Source organism: Epinephelus lanceolatus, chromosome 22 (assembly GCF_041903045.1).
Source record: "Epinephelus lanceolatus isolate andai-2023 chromosome 22, ASM4190304v1, whole genome shotgun sequence".
Classification (NCBI taxonomy): Eukaryota; Metazoa; Chordata; class Actinopteri; order Perciformes; family Serranidae; genus Epinephelus; species Epinephelus lanceolatus.
In genome coordinates, this window is record NC_135755.1 from 6,187,316 (window position 1) to 6,203,314 (window position 15,999).

Sequence of the window (15,999 nt, forward strand, 5' to 3'; positions counted from 1 at the left end):
AGTCACGGAGGAAAAGATGAGCTGTGAGAGACCTGTCAGTCCCGGGGCGGGTTGGTGCTCGCGGCGGCCGGTTATCGATGCTAGCTGACCCGTGAAAATGACTTTTGAGGTCTTGTGAGGTCGGGTTACCGTTCAGCCATGTTGCAGGAGACCGAGAGGAGAGGGAGGGAGGAAGGGGGGGACAAGGAGGTGGGGGTAACGGCTGGGCTCTTGACACCTGCCCTCGTTCCCGGTAACCGCAAAAAAATCCGTGAAAAACGTCTAAATTGGCGGTTGAGCGGTAGGTGATAGTCTCCCGCCATCCCACACCGGGAAATGACTTTCTGACTCGGTGTGTCGGGGAGTCTGAGTGCCGTTCAGCCATGTTGCAGGGGGAGGGAGAGATAACTAGCTAACGGCGGGGCTCCGGGGGTTTTGACACCGACCGACCGACACCGAGGGGAGGAGGGGAGGGGGTTATGGAGAAAACTGGTGCCCGGTCATTTTCGCTCCCCTGGCGGATGCGGATGCGGTGGCGGCAGCCCGTACTGTGTCGCCTAGAGACGGAGGCAGGAGGCTGAACGAAACGGGGTCGACGAGGGTAACGTTAGTGAGTGAACCGAGGCGATGAACGGGCTGTCGGTAACGTTAAATCTTTTCATTTATAGTTGTTTTATTTTTGAGTTTTATTTTTCAAAAGTAAATAAATAAAAGTTATTTTTTTATAATTAAATATCTTTTTTTTTATATTTTTCGATGAATTTTCGACTTTATTAAATATAATTTATTGTATTGCCATTTTTATTTAATTTGTGAGAAGAGTTTATTTTAATACTTACATATTTTATTTTAATTTGAATGATAATTTTAAATTTTTTATATTTTTCTTTTTGTCTGATTGATTTTTTTTCCGATGAATTTGAGGCTTAATTAAAGATATTTTAATTTTTTATTTTATTGTGAAAGGAATTTGTTTTGATACTTACATATTTTATTTTAATTTGAAAAATATTTTTTATTTATTTATTTTTGTCTCATTGAATAGTTTTTATTTTTTCAATGAATTGGGGCTTTATCAAGTATATTTTAATTTTTTATTTGTTGCCATTTTTATTTTTTTTTTTGCGATAAAGATTTTATTTTAAAACTATTTTATTTTAATTTGAATGATTTTTTTTTTCTGTTTGTCTGAATATTTTATTGTCCCAGTGCAACAATACAAAGCTTAAATGTTTAAATTCATGGATAAGAATCAGAATATATATTTAATTTAATTTAATTTTTCTTTTATATTCTATAATCTCAACCTGCTTCACTGAAAACATAAAGTATACATAAATAATTTTATTATTTGCCTTTTGTTTACTATGTAGGTGTCTGTTATTTTTATGCAGTACCACAGTAGGATTTATTTATTTTTTTTACATTTAAATTGTATTTATTTTATTACACAGGATGGCTCCTAACTATTATATTTGGGCAAATTATATAAGGGCAAATAAGGGATCAGGACTGTAACAGCTGGTGGCAGGTGGAAGTGCTTATTGATGATTATTGATCATAACTGATGATTGTTTGTCAGAGGGAAGGTCAGGGCAGGAGACGACACAGCGGGGTCCGTTGCCATGGTGATAACAGGAATGATTTATCCCCTTATTATTGGGCCTTATCCATTCAATAATTTATTCATTCACAGATTCACTTTGTTCATATTCCTTTTCTTCTCCTCCTCTCCATCCCTTCTTCCCTTTATCTCTATGTCTCTATTCTCCTCTGTCCTCTTTCGCCCTTCATCCCTGCTGTCTCTTTCCTCCTCCTCCTCCTCTTCACTCAATCCATCTCCTCTCCTCCCTCTCCCCTCTTTCACCTCTTCCCTCCATCCGTCTCTTTCTCTCTCTTTCAGGTCAATGAGAGCCAGCAACAGAGAAACCTCCCTCGTTTTTTCCTCTCTGTCTCCGGTTCCTCCTCTACCTCGATCTCTCCTTCTCTTCTCTATCATGCTCTCCTCACTTCCATATGTTCAAAAACACAGTCGTCTTATTTTAGCAACGCTGCCTTCCTCCTCCTCTTCTTCTTCCTCCTCTTCCTTCTCTCTTGCCCTCCTCTCTTCTGAGTTTTGACTCCCTCTCTTTTTTTTTTCTTTTTTTTTACAAACACACACACGCACACACACACACACACACACACACACACACACACCGGAAAATGAAGCGTGGGTCGAGTGTGTTGCAGCCTCCCTCTGATGCAGCCAAACGACACACACACCCTGCAAACACACACACAAAGACACACACCAGCGATGATGCTCGCTCGCTGAGCGTGCCTGACATGCGCGCCGAACACACACCAGATGCACACGCCACGGGTTCGAGTCCCTTCCCAGCAGCCACCTCTCTCTTCAGCCCTGATGTCAGCACCAAGATGGCGTCCGACCTCCTCATCAGGCTGTCAGGTAACACACACACACACACACACACACACACATTATATTCACGGACACATGCTTACACACAGAGACATGTACACAAATACATTTACTCCTGCATACACACACACAGTTTGCACACTTGTTGTACCGTACTGCAGTTCATTAATTAATCAGTAAATTGACAGAAAATTAATCAATCACAATTTTGATAATTGATTAATAATTTAAGTCACTGATCCAGGAAAAATATGACGTGTTGTCGTCTTCTCAGACGCAGTAATTCACTCATATTCTGACATTTTAAGGACTGAACATTTAATGAATTAACCAGATAATTAGAGTTCCTGTGTTTCTGGTCTGGTCCGATGTATGAGTTTGATTTTATCAGAGTGGACGCGGGTCCTAAAAAAGTCTTAAATATACATTTACTAATAACAAGCCCTGAATCGGGGGCGATGGTTAGCACTATCGCCTCACAGCAAGAGGGTTCCTGGTTTAAACCCTCTCTGGGGGGCCCTTCTGTGTGGAGTTTGCATGTTCTCCCTGTGTCAGCGTGGGTTTCCTCCAGGTGCTCCAGCTTCCTCCCACAGTCCAAAGACATGCAGGTTAACTGGTGACTCTAAATTGTCCGTAGGTGTGAATGTGAGTGTGAATGGTTGTCTGTCTCTATGTGTCAGCCCTGTGATAGTCTGGTGACCTGTCCAGGGTAGGGCTGCCACGATTAGTTGACTAATCGATGACTAATCGACTATAAAAATAATCGGTGACTATTTTAGTAGTCGACTAATTGGTTTGAGTCATTTTTCATAGAAAAGTACTATAAAAGTACCAAAAATACTCTTACTGCAGCTTCTTACGTTCAGATATTGGCAGCTTTACACACTCTCCCGAGACAGTGAACTAAAACCTTTTGGCGTGAATATGAAACAAGACATGACGTAATTTTGGGGTTTGGGCGAGACAGACCGACATTTTTCAACATTTTAAGACATTTTTCGATGAAATGATTAGTCGACTAATCGAAGAAATAATCAACAGATTAGTCGACAATGAAAATAATCGTTAGTGGCAGCCCTAGTCCAGGGTGAACCCCCCTGATAGCCCACAGCGACCCCCAACAGGATAAGCGGTTACGGAAAATGATATCATTTTTGGTGTTTGTGCTTTAGGAAACATAATTTTAACAGGAGGGAAACACCATTTGTTGGGGTACCAGACTTAGACACCACACCTGTATGTTCACCATGCCCCTATTTTTGCCCCCTCAACACAATTAGATCAAGTAATGAGTCTGCATCGTCAAACTAGGACCTTGCAAGCTATAAAAAGTGGGATAATGCAAATGCGCGGACATATTTACAAAGCAAACTGCGCCGTATGTCGAAGGTGTTTGAAACGTGGTAAAATGGGAATCAGGGCGGTGGAATCGCACATGCAGAGCTATCGTCAGGGTCATTTTTACTGTTCATTTTGAACTGACATCAAAGAGTATTATTTCGCTCTTGGCGTGTATTTCCATTGCAAGTTTGGTTTTAAATTTCATTTAAAGTGGTATTAAAGAGGTCTGTACAGTTTTAAATTTAACCACCGCTCTCTGGAGTGAAGGTTGGTGTTTGTTGGACCCATCCACCACCAATCCCGCCTGCCGTACCCTAACTTTCGCTGCCTTAACTTTCGTTCTTGTCCAGCCACGTTTCCCCCTGACGCCGCCCAGCGCTGTTTAAACTATAGCGGCAATGCGCAGGGTATCATGCTGACGTTAAAGGACGCCTTTTTGTTGGTTTCTGACGCCGCAAGTCACTGTCCAAGTGCCAGATTTTGATGCCTTCAGAGTGAGACGGGGTTGTTGGTGAAGTGGTCACAGCACTAAATCCAACTTGTACTGCATTAGTAATAAGCAGTATGACAATGTGGTAGCATAAGAAAAAGGGATGCACTAATTTATCAGCTGCTCATCGGGCGATATTTGCCTTGTTGCTTGCCATCGGCCTGTTGGCAAATAGGATGACATTCACAGGTGGCAGTGGCCGATGTTTTTCTATTGTGTCACGTCACTTTTGCAAAGGCTAAAAAGCAGGGCTCCGGACTTATGGTGTCTTGTTGTGACAGGGACAATAGAAAACGAGTGTGGGATAAACACAGATCTTCCCCGGGACACTATTGGGACAAAAGCTCGCAGTCAACTCACTGTTGACGTGTCAGGGACGCACCCTATAAACCAGAATTACCGCTTTGTGGTTGTATGTCTCTGCGCACCAGTCAAGTTTCTCTTACACTTTACATCCATGTCTGAAAACGATGACGTCACAGTGAAGTTGACCTTTGACCTTTTGGATATAAAATGTCATTACTTCATCATTTTATTCTGTTAGTTAGTAAAAGTTTGTCATAATAAGTGAATGAAGTTATGAGGTATGGATTAAAATGTGTTTGTGAGGTCACACTGACCTTTACCTTTGACCTTCAACCACCAAATTCTAGTCATTTTATGCTTCAGTCCAAGTGGACGTTTGTGCCAAATTTGAAGAAGTTCCCTCAAGGTGTTCGTGAGATATCGCGTTCACAAGAATAGGACACATGAACAGACAGCCTGAAAACCTAACCAGTGCCCATGGTTTCGGCTGTCACCAGCGTGGAGGCATAAAAAGATTTTTGAAGCATATATTTTTTTCACCGAAAATGTTTTTCATGTGAAAGAGTGTAATGATTAAGGTTGTTTTCTAAATGACTGAATTTGTGCTTATTCAAAGATCGTGTAATAAAGGGCTTAATTACTTTAGAACAGTTCAGTCATATTTTTATAAGGAAGATTTTTTTTGTTTCCCGGCACAAATGATGGAATAAATAACAACAAAAAGAAAATGAACAACAACGACAAAAAAGCATCTGTATTTGCGCTGTTACTCCGCCTCGACGTTCTGTATAAAACGTACCTCCATGGAATGGTGGGTGTACAAAGTCCTAAAACCTGGAAATTAGTTAGCATTTTGTACATCTGGTTCCCTCGTTTTGAAATCAATAGGTTCTTTCAAATGTTGAAATAATGTCTGTGGTTGACACAAGCTGAAAAGACTTTAACGTTTTGTTCACGTTTTGAAGCTTTTACGTGTCTTACAAATGGCAGTTGCTAACAATAAATGGCTAAATGAGACCACAGAGCGTCATTACGCCCAACATGGCTTTACAGGCTCGTTGTGCTTGTGGTGTTCAAGTCATGTGACAGTGGTGTAGTTCATTCATAGTCTAACGTTAGCTTTTTACTTCTTGTGATTTAATTTACATTTCAAAAATTATAAAAGTGGTGTTCATTAGGACGGCAGTGGTTCAGTCCTTAGGGACCTGGCTTGGGAACCAGAGGGTTCCCGGCTCAAGTCCCCACACGGACCAAGCATGGAGCGTGGACTGGTTGCTGGAGAGGTGCCAGCTCGCCTCAGGGGCGCTGCCAAGGTGCCCTTGAGTAAGGCACTGGACCCCATATTGCTCAAGGCACCCGTCCAAGGCAGCTCCCCACCCTTACGTCTCTACATTTAATACATGCAAGGTCCTGTCAGTGCATGTGTGTGTATTTCGGGATTGTGTGTATACGACAACATGGCGAAAAAATATTATTTCCCCCTCTGGGATCAATAAAGTATATCTTCTTCTCCTCCTTCTTCATTTGTGAGGATTATCTTGCTGAACAAAACGTGTATGTATTATAAACTTTTGTTCGCCGCAGAGCTTATTTTCCGCAGTAATCCAAAATTCAATGGAAACATCCCATTGGCTTTTTGACAAGGGAACCAATGTTTTAATGTTACAACAATCATATTTTAGGGTGCTTTCACGCCTGCCCTGTTTGGTTTCGGTTCAGTTGAACTCAAGTTCCTTTCCCCCCTAAGTGCGGTTTGTTCGTGAACACCGCAATCACAGAGACCTTCTTGAAGCGGTGGTCTCAGTCCGGATACAGATGAACTCTGATGCGGTCGTGTTCCGACCTGGATCCGAACGTTTGCTTTACTTCCTGGATTTTTCCCACATGGAAATTCTGACCAATCAAGAGCAGCTTTCTCTCACAAGGCATTTGATCTGGTCCTCTTGTAAATGCTGCCGTGAGAACATGAACCAACTCTAGGCAATTATACAACTTTGTGACAACATGAGTCCCTGATTCAGACCAGAGGAGATGACTCTAGGTCTGACAGTATCCTGAGATAATCGTGTGCTTCGTGGGAACAGTTTGAAGAAAACTCTGTTTCAACATGCACAAAGCCCGCTGCATAAAGAAATGATTTCTCAGTTTGGCATGTGAAAACCCCGACACGGTGCCCTGACCTCAACCTCAACCAACACGTTTGGGATGAGCTGGAACAGCCACGTTCACATCATGTGTGATGGCTGACTGAGATGGGAAAGATTCCCTCGTTTACAACATTACTGATGAACTCAAGACTCCGCCTGATTGCAGAGTTAGATGTGTGAGGGTCAAATATACTTTGACATGAAAATATAGCACCACATTAAATAAAGCTGGATTTAATCACCTTCAGCGACTGACTTTAAACTCCGAGTCACTTATATCAGAGCTTTCAGAAAAGGTTTCCCAGTTGTATTATGACTCAGATGTTGATGTGAATGCTGTCTTTACTCTGATATGAGATTAAAGTCAGCCTCATTACTCGTTGTTGGACCTCATTAATGCTCGTAATGGGAGCAGATCCCTGCAGCAGGTTCCAAAATGTGATAGAAAGCCTGAACCCTGAAGAAAGGAGGCTGTTATAGCAGGTGTCCAGTGATGAAAAGTAACTAAATACATTGACTCAAGTACTGAACTGCACTACTGAGTTGAGAGCAGTCATCAGGCTGTAATGTGACCTCCGCTGTAATCTGCTTACAGTTAACTCTTCTTCTTCTCTCTCCTCAGAGGCGACCCAGAAGGCCCAGTTGCATCCTGGGAGGCAGGCAGAGGCGGAGGTGCGCGGTGGGCAGCAGGACGAGCCCGGCCTCGCTCTGTCACCTGACGGCCCCGGGGCGAGTCCCGAGCCGCCGTCACTCTCACACACACCCGATGGCAACACTGCCACAGACACACTGGCTTCAGACCTGCTGAGGAAACTGGCAGGTACAGCTGTGTGTGTGTGTGTGTGTGTGTGTGTGTTGTTGGTGGCACTCTTGGTCAGTTTACTGGGAATGAAAAATATTTACTTACTTTGAGAGTGCTCCCACAGCGAGCTGCAGACTGGTGTGAGCCTCAGTGCAAGTCCTTCAAAATTAAAACATGACACACAGCTCTTGTCCAGTACAACAGAGTCTCAGGGGAGGGGAGTATCTCTCAGAGAAAACACGCACATTTCCAAGATTAAATTTGTGTATTTATGAGAAACAAACTTGGATATTCTCAATAATTTGATTAGGTAATTGGAGGCAGGAATAATACATGGTGGCGTCTGTGGTGTGATGAGGTTGATCCAATGCAAAGTGAAGCGATGTGGTTCTTTCACAAACAAAACAAGAATTTCATTTTTTTTTCTCTCAAAAATGTATGACTTTAATTTCACAGAATTCCGGTTAATTACCCCCGTAAATGTATGACTTTATATTCTTAGAGAAATTTTTTTAATATATATTTAAATTTTTTTCTAGTAAATTTACCACTGTACTCAAAGAGGACATCTAAGAATTTTCTCTCAAATTTTTGACTTTAATCTCAGAGATTTTTTTTTTTTTGTTTTCAGAAATTTTTGTAATTTGTTGTCCCAAATTTATTAATTAATTAATTAACCAATTTATTTTCAGAGAACATCCAAGTTTTATCTCTCAAATTTTTGACTTTAATCTCGGAGAATATTTTTTTCAGAAATTTATGCAAATTCTGTCATAAATGTATGAGTTCGTAATCTCAAAGAAAAACTTTTTTGTTCTTGTATTTTTTTCTTGTAAATTAACCACTTTATTTTCAGAGAATATCCAAGTTTTTTCTCTCAACTTTTTGACTTTAATCTCAGAGAATTCAAGGTTGTTGGGGTTTTTTTCAGAAATTTGTGCAATTTTTGTCATGAATTTATGAGTTTATAATCTCAAAGAAAACCCCCTTTTTTTTGTAAATTTGTGGGGGTTTTTGGTCATTATACACTCTTATTCTCACAGAACATCTGAGTTTTTTTTCTCTAAAATGTATGACTTCATTATCTCAGAGAATTCAAGTTTTTTTTTTTCCAGAAATTTGTGCAATATTTTTGTCAGAGATTTATGACTCTATAACTTTATAATCTCAGATAATGTCAAAGTTTTTTTCTCGTAAATTTATGACTTTAATCCCAGATTTTTTTTCTCCGTATTTCCTCCCCTCCCCCGGATCCTTTGTTTGTTTCCATTACCCACAATGGGCCTAATACGCCATCATAACTCCAGTCCATCAAGCTCTCCTCACAAGACGTTTTCAGCTATTTATCTACGTACCTGAAAACATGTTTTAATTTTGATAGATTGGTTAGTTTGATTTAAACAAATATACTCATCTTTTTGGTAACAAGCTGATTTAACAAACTTTATTTAAAACAATATTAGTGATGATAGTTTGTACAGTTTATACTGTAACATGATGACTGTGTCATATGGAAGCTGTTCCTTTAATATCTCTGGTTGTTTTCCGCCATTTCAGGTCACGCTGCAGTCAGTTCCTTGATTCAATATTTTTTTTTTATAAATATAATAGATGTACAAATTGCTGGATTAACCAAAAACACTTTCTCAGTTAATTTTTCATTTCCCATAGTTTGACTTTATAATAGACTTTATCAGGAGTATTTTATTTATAATGTCCACTCTGATAAACTCCTTCAGCAATGTTGCATTCAAAGTAGTTTGTCTGCTGATATGTTCCGAAGGTTAAAGGTCATTACTGTGCCAGCATTTAAAGCTCGGCCACCAAACTGTTGTGATTTTCTAACTGGCGCTGCAACTACCAGTTATTTTCACTATTGATTAATCTGTTGATTCTTCGTTGTAGTGATTGATTAATCGTTTAGTTTATAAGATAGTAAAATAGTAGGTCCATCACCGTGTTCCCAGAGCACCAGGTGACGTCTTCAGATTGTTGATATGTTCACCCTACAGCCCAAAATTCAAAGAAAAATCAATCATGATATGAAGCTGAAAACGTTTCTAACAGTCGACATGTCTGATAGCAGGTGAATAAAAACACTGACAGATTTTCCACCAATCACAGAGCGGCAGGAAGTGAGCAGCCATGTGGTGAGGGTCAAAGAAGAAGAAGAGCCCATGGAGGTCGACTCATTGGTTGCCTCTGACATCATCCACAATCGAGCAGTCCCAAAAGAGATAACCCCACCTCCCCCTGAGATGGCGAGCCACCACCTCTTCAGCATTAAAACAGAAGACCAGGTGGCGGAGCAGCTGCACCCTGGAGCCAAAATGGCCGACCAGTGTCTCCATGGCCTTAAAATAGAAGACACGTTTTACACTGGAGGCTGCCAGCCTGGCTCTAAGACTGCAGACAGCGTCGTTTCTGGAGCCAACAAGTTTCAGTTCAGAGTGAAACTGCAGGATCATGGCCCCTCTGGAGCCAAGATGGAGGACCGGCTTCTATCTGGAGCCAAGTTGGAGGACCAGCTTCTCTTTAAAGCAAAACTTGCAGAGCGGCCCTTCTCTGCTGCCAAAATGAGCAACAAGTTCCTCTCTGGGGTCAAGATGGAGGACCAGTTTCCTCCAGGAGCCAAGATGGAGAACCAGCTTCTCTTTGGAACCAAAATGGAGAACCGGCTTCTTCCCGGGGCCAAGATGGCGGACCACGTTTTCTCAGGAGCAAAGACGGAGGAGCAGCTGTTCTTTGGAGCCAAGATGGAGGACCAGTGCCTCAGAGCCGTGCTGTGGCAGGACATGTCGGTGAACCTGGCGTCCACGCTGCTGCACCAGCTCTCGGGTAAAAACACTGTCACATGATCGCACACTCCAAAGTCAGTTCCCACAATCTGGTCTCTGTCCAGGAGGTGTAACATTATTCCCTAACAGATTCATACGCAGAATAAATTTAAATTTACAGGGACTAAAACTGTTACTGCTCCGTTAAAAGAACTCAAAGACAATTTTTGCCTTAAATTAGTTGTGCTAATACTTAATGATACTGTACATACAATTTACAACCTGTTTACATCTCAGTATATATATTTATTTTTGCGCCCTACTTGAATATTCCCATTTCACGTTACTTTTTAATCCACTACATTTATGACTTCTCTGAGCTGCGGTTGCAGTTGATGAACTCTGATCTGTGTCTCTGCAGAGAGAGTCAGTAAATCCAACAGTCGTCTGGTGGAGAGGACGACCCCGCCCATCAGAAGCAGGTAACATTACACCCACAGTCACCAATCAGTGATGTCATGTGGACACCTTTGACCTCTGACCTGCTTTGTTTTGACAATATGAGTGATTCTCAAAGTCAAGGACGCCTCCTTTGGTAGCAAGGAAGTGCACAAGGCTGGACTAAAGTTGTCCAAGCAACAACCTATTTGCCCTCTTTGGCTGAAAAAAGAATTAAAAAAAAAAAAAGTTGCTGTTATAATTACAAGAAGCATGTAATTGCGAAAGTTAGACCGAATTAAATCACCGTATCGCCATACCTATATTAGTTTTCGATAGCCATGCCTCTGCGGAACACAGAGATGGGACAACCTGTGACGTTGTCGCATCCGAACTTGGTGTCATTGGGGGCTCCGATGAGGTAGGGCTGGGAATCACCAGTAGATCTACGATACAATATTATCACGATACTTAAGTCACGATACAATATTTGTGCGATTTTAAATATGTTGTGATATGCTGAGTATTACGATAAAATATATTGTGTTTTATCACTTTTTTCAGCTGTAATTACGTCCCCACTTCAGCCATTTTTTTTCCAGCCAAAAAAACGTATTTCGTGGACTAAAAAACTATTGATTCTCTTTTTCTAGTAGGCGAACTTAATGTTGATAATTTGTATAATAACAAAATCAATTCTTGCCGCTGTGTGACGATACGGTATTACCACACAAAAATATCGCGATACTGTGCTGTACTGATCTTTTCCCCTAGCCGTACGATGGATTCTTTTGAAGTTGTGGAAATCATCAATGACCGGTTTAGCCAATGGAATGCCCTACAAACAAAAATCTTATTGGTTCATACATGAAACAAGCTTAGCTAGCTGGCTAACACATAGTCAACAGACTACATGTAAGATAACTCCCATGTCATCTCGTTCATAACAATACCAGTGTATTTTTTAATACCATATGAAAAATGTATATTGTGACACACGCAATATTTGGACTCGTTGACTATTTGGGGGAAAGGAACTTTACAGGAACATCCTCTCGCTTGGCCCTCTCAACTGCCATGTCTCCACTGAGAGGGCGGAGTAGGAGGAGGGTTCCTGTAAAGTTACCGGGCTCTGGATGTGATGTAATCGTTGCGCGACCATTTTGACCCGGGGCGACGCGGCAAAGAAACAAACAAAGAAGAAGAAGCACAAGTACGAAGAATAAAGCAGACATAAGAAAGACGATTATCAACATGAAAAGAGCTGAGGTGGTTGCTGGGTTTCTGGCGTGTCTCTTCGTTTACATGGCGGTGGAAGCTATGAAAGAGAGTCTGCTGAGTTTTAAAAATGCCGGCTATTTTGTCGCTTTCTGTTGACGTCACATCCCGCCTTGAGTATACCCAATTGGCACCAAGTAATCCCCAAGCCCCACCCAGGAGTTTTTCGGGGCCGTTCTGAGTACCTACTCCGAGGCAGGGACTTGTTTAGCCCCTGTAAAAGTTCCAGAACTCTGTCCGGAGACACGCACCAAAGGCCCCAGCCTCGTAAAATTAAGTTCCAAAGTTCCTGCGGTGGAAACGGGCCTTAAGTGATTAGCGACTCGTGGTGGCTCCAAAAAGAGGAGCAGCTTCAGTAGTGTGGAATAAACTGTGGCGTCCTGAATGTTTTGTTAACAGCCCCGGACTTCTCAGACTCTTTTAGCGACTCACCGCTCAGAGGGAACTCAGTCAGCGGCTCCTCTGGCAGCAGCACAGCGCCATGTGGTTAGGTTCAGGCACGAAAACCACTTGGTTATGGTTTGGAAACGATTCATGTCATGGGACTGAAAAACTGCCGGGGATGCAGCAATGACTCTGTAAAAAGCAACTGTTTTTCATGGCACTATCCAGGCAGGAAACACAGCCATGGGTAGCTAAAAAAACACTCACATTTGGTGGCTAGAAACCAAAGCTTGCTAAAACACAACAGGTTTTGTTGTGTGTCTGCAGCTTGGCGTGCATCTCTACCAGGTGACACTGCCATCCGCCATCCCCTCCACCTCTAGATGACAAAGTCAGCGCATATACTTCCACTTTAGAAACGCCGATATAATTCGTATGAAACGTGCAAATGTAACATATTATCGGTTTGCAGAATGTACGATGCCAACATTTCCCACAGCCGGCTGGACTGGGATTGTCCATTTCCATTGTCCATACGTGTTCAGACACAGATTCTTGTGGTCTGCCGAAGTGACATGACTGAAAGTTTACGATCTTATTCTCCTTGTTTCTAAATCCGGGGACAGCACCGATGCATCGTTTGTGTAGGACTGCGGGTGCTTTAAGAGCGCTGAGGATAAACTCTCTGGTCCTTGGTAGAATTCATAAGATCCTGGATATCGGCACAGTCCGTCAGCAGGTTTCAGTGTCGTAACATCTTTGAAATGCGGTCGTTTCAGAATCCTCCTTGACTTTGAGAAGCACCTTATTTGTGTGTGTGTGTGTGTGTGTGTGTGTGTTGCCCTTTTCTACAGTCCTGTTTTGAAGGTGAATGTGGACCCACTCCGCTCCTCCCCTCTTCTGAGCCCCCAGCAGCCTCCACATGGTAATATACTGCTCACACACACACACACACACACACAGAGTTGCAGTAGATGTTGCACATTTACTCCGACACCATCACAGTGCTCAGATGATGATGATGATACAGAGCGAGAGGAGGCTGCTCGTGTTTTGCTTGAGGAGGCGTAGATCTTTGAATGTTGATCACCGTCCCATGGGAGTGTGTTTTTCAATCATCCTCTGAGTCAGTGGTTAGCATTGACGTGTTTGCTTGCCAACCTTAGCGTAATGTGCGGTAATGAAGAATGACACGGTCAGTCAGAGTGGAGGGATTAAAGCATTACGTTAACCATGAGTAGCAGGATATGATGTCATGCTGCTGTTTGAAGAGCTGCCTTTTTAAAACAAGATAACTTCAGCATTAAACTTCATCAGGGTGCACTCAGTTAGTATACGATCAATAACCCATCATTTACATTAACAATCAATGATTAATTTTATTTGGGGGTAGTGTTAAATCCCAGTGGGGGAAAGTAACTAAGTACATTTACTCAAGTCCTGTGCTGTAGTCCAAGTTGAAGTACTTGAGTGTGTTTTCATTCACCACTACGTTATACTTCTCCTCCATATCAGAGGCAAATATTTTACTTTTAACTGCACTACATTTAATAATGACTTTAGCTCAGTCAGGAACACCTGAGTCAAAGAAAACTTCTTTCCATTTGCAGTATTATATTTGGTGCTATGGCTCTGTCTGGTGCCTCTCTGCCTTTCTTAGGCCTACGCAGAAAGCCTAAGACAAAAAGAGCACACCTCTCTGCCCTTCCATGTGCCTACATGGACACCTCTCCACCCATCTGAATTCTTACGTTGAAAGCCTAAGGGGCTGTTCACATACTGCGTCTTTAACCACCTGGAAGACACAAGGTCGGGCGCTGGACGCTACTTTTTTGCCTTTTCTGTGCCAGCTTTCAAGAGCGTGGTGGCAGGCGTGTCTGAGGTTGCTAAGCAACCTTAACAAGCACCGTATCATAGCCCGTTTGCCTGAAATCCTGAGTGCAGAGCTGATCTTCTTCCAGGCGCTGTTTGCAAGTGTGTAGGCCTATCATCCGTGGCACAGATGTAAAGCTCTGGCAGCCCTGCACAGACTGGTATTTATGGATGAAGGGAAAGGTATCTGTCAGTTGTGACTGGTTGGTCCTCGTCACATGACTCTATATACAGACTCCACATTCAGTGAATGTAGAGTCTGTAGGCAAACCCCGGAGATCTTGCCTCTGGAAGAAGAGCAGAAGAGCCCTGGTTTCCGCTTGTAGGCTGTTTGTAGTCCGTGTGATATTGACCAATCACGTTTGAGCCGGCTGCAGTTGTTGCCAGGTTAAACGGTCCGTGCGGTGAACTAACGAGGCGGAACATAATTGGCGTCACTACAAACTCTGAATCCATCGCAATGGTTCAGCATGGTCCGCCCAAATCAAACCGGAATGCCAAAAAATCCGGGGTCTGCCCCCAGAGGCTGTATCGCCGTCTGCCGGAAGTCAGACGCCGAATACAGCCGATGGGTTCCGAGAATGCATGACATGCAGCGCGCGCTGTTGTGTTCCAAAAGTTGAACTGAATGTTTATCTCAGGCTGCAGCCCGTCGCGCCTTAAAAAAAATAGGTGCTCAGGTATGTGTGTGTGCTGGTCAGCACGACAGCATGAATTTGACGGCACAACAAACACAGCATGTGGGTGGTGAGAGAGGGTGAGAGAGCAAACCTCTCTGCCCTTCCATGCGCCTACATGGAAAGCCTAAGGCAGGGAGAGCAGCAGCAAAGAACCCCAGGAACAGAACAGAGCAGCATCAATGACAAACAGAAATGACATTGATAAGTCAGACACAGCATGAAAAGGAGGAGCTGAGGTGGAGGCAGGTTGCAAAGCAGCTTGCAGAAGAAGGGCCAGGCCAGAGCAGTTTAGATAGGGCTCCCTGAATGGGATTCGCCAAGAAAGGAATCATGTGATCTATCAGCTGACTCCCTTCCATCAATCAGCTGCTCCATCAGGTGATTGGGCTCTTTGAAATCAGCTGATGTAGCTGGGATGTGAGCTGAGCTTGACACCGTGTCCTGCCTGAACTAACGCCACGCTCAGTTTAGTTTGCAGAGGGGATGTCAGCAGTTAACAGTTAAGTGTTAATCGGTCAAGCATCGAGAATAGTTTTGACCGGTCATGGATGTCAGTCTACAGGTTAATTTTGCTACTCTTCAGTTTAATAGTAGCTCTATGCTGTAACACATTAAGAGCAAAGCTAATGAGGTATTCATGCTACGCTGGTTAGCCAGCTATGGCCACTCTGCACTGAGCACCATCAGGGTCAAGTGGGAGGTAGCTAGGGGTGCTGGTCATTTGGCAATCAATGCTGGTAACGCTTTCGTGACCCATAAAGGTAGCATGCTGTTACCATGGAAACAGTGAGCACACCCTCTAATCTTAATTTTGAGCTGTAAAACCCCTTTAGCATCAACTAACTATGTTGTTAGCTGTATGTTAGCATAAGGTAACCTTAGTTAACAATGCGAAAGGGGTTTTGTGGCTAAAAATGAAGCCACTTACCCATGCGGGTGAGGTGGGGGGAGAATGGAGGGCTGACGCAGTGTTATCAAAGCAAAGGTATCCCACCTTCATGGGTCGGAGTTTGAACACTTGAATATTTTGCGTTGACTTGCTTAATATGCGGGAATAATTGCGTCATATGTGCGTGAAAT

General features: G+C 42.8%; 1 protein-coding gene across 4 annotated transcripts in view; it reads left to right on the top strand.

Moving 5' to 3' along the window:
• The window catches only part of LOC117245832 (uncharacterized), a 28,412-nt gene that overhangs the window by 362 nt on the left and 12,051 nt on the right, over window positions 1–15,999 (top strand). Inside the window, exons 1-6 of one of the 4 annotated variants that reach the window (XM_033609392.2) lie at window positions 5–621; window positions 1,883–2,431; window positions 7,311–7,508; window positions 9,615–10,328; window positions 10,689–10,749; window positions 13,222–13,292. In XM_033609392.2, the coding sequence (XP_033465283.1) occupies window positions 2,185–2,431; window positions 7,311–7,508; window positions 9,615–10,328; window positions 10,689–10,749; window positions 13,222–13,292 (1,291 nt within the window). In that variant the 5' untranslated portion in view covers window positions 5–621; window positions 1,883–2,184. Of the gene's footprint in view, window positions 1–4; window positions 622–1,362; window positions 2,432–7,310; window positions 7,509–9,614; window positions 10,329–10,688; window positions 10,750–13,221; window positions 13,293–15,999 lie in introns of those variants that run through there. The other 3 variants (XM_033609389.2, XM_033609390.2, XM_033609391.2) reach the window with 3 other exon arrangements.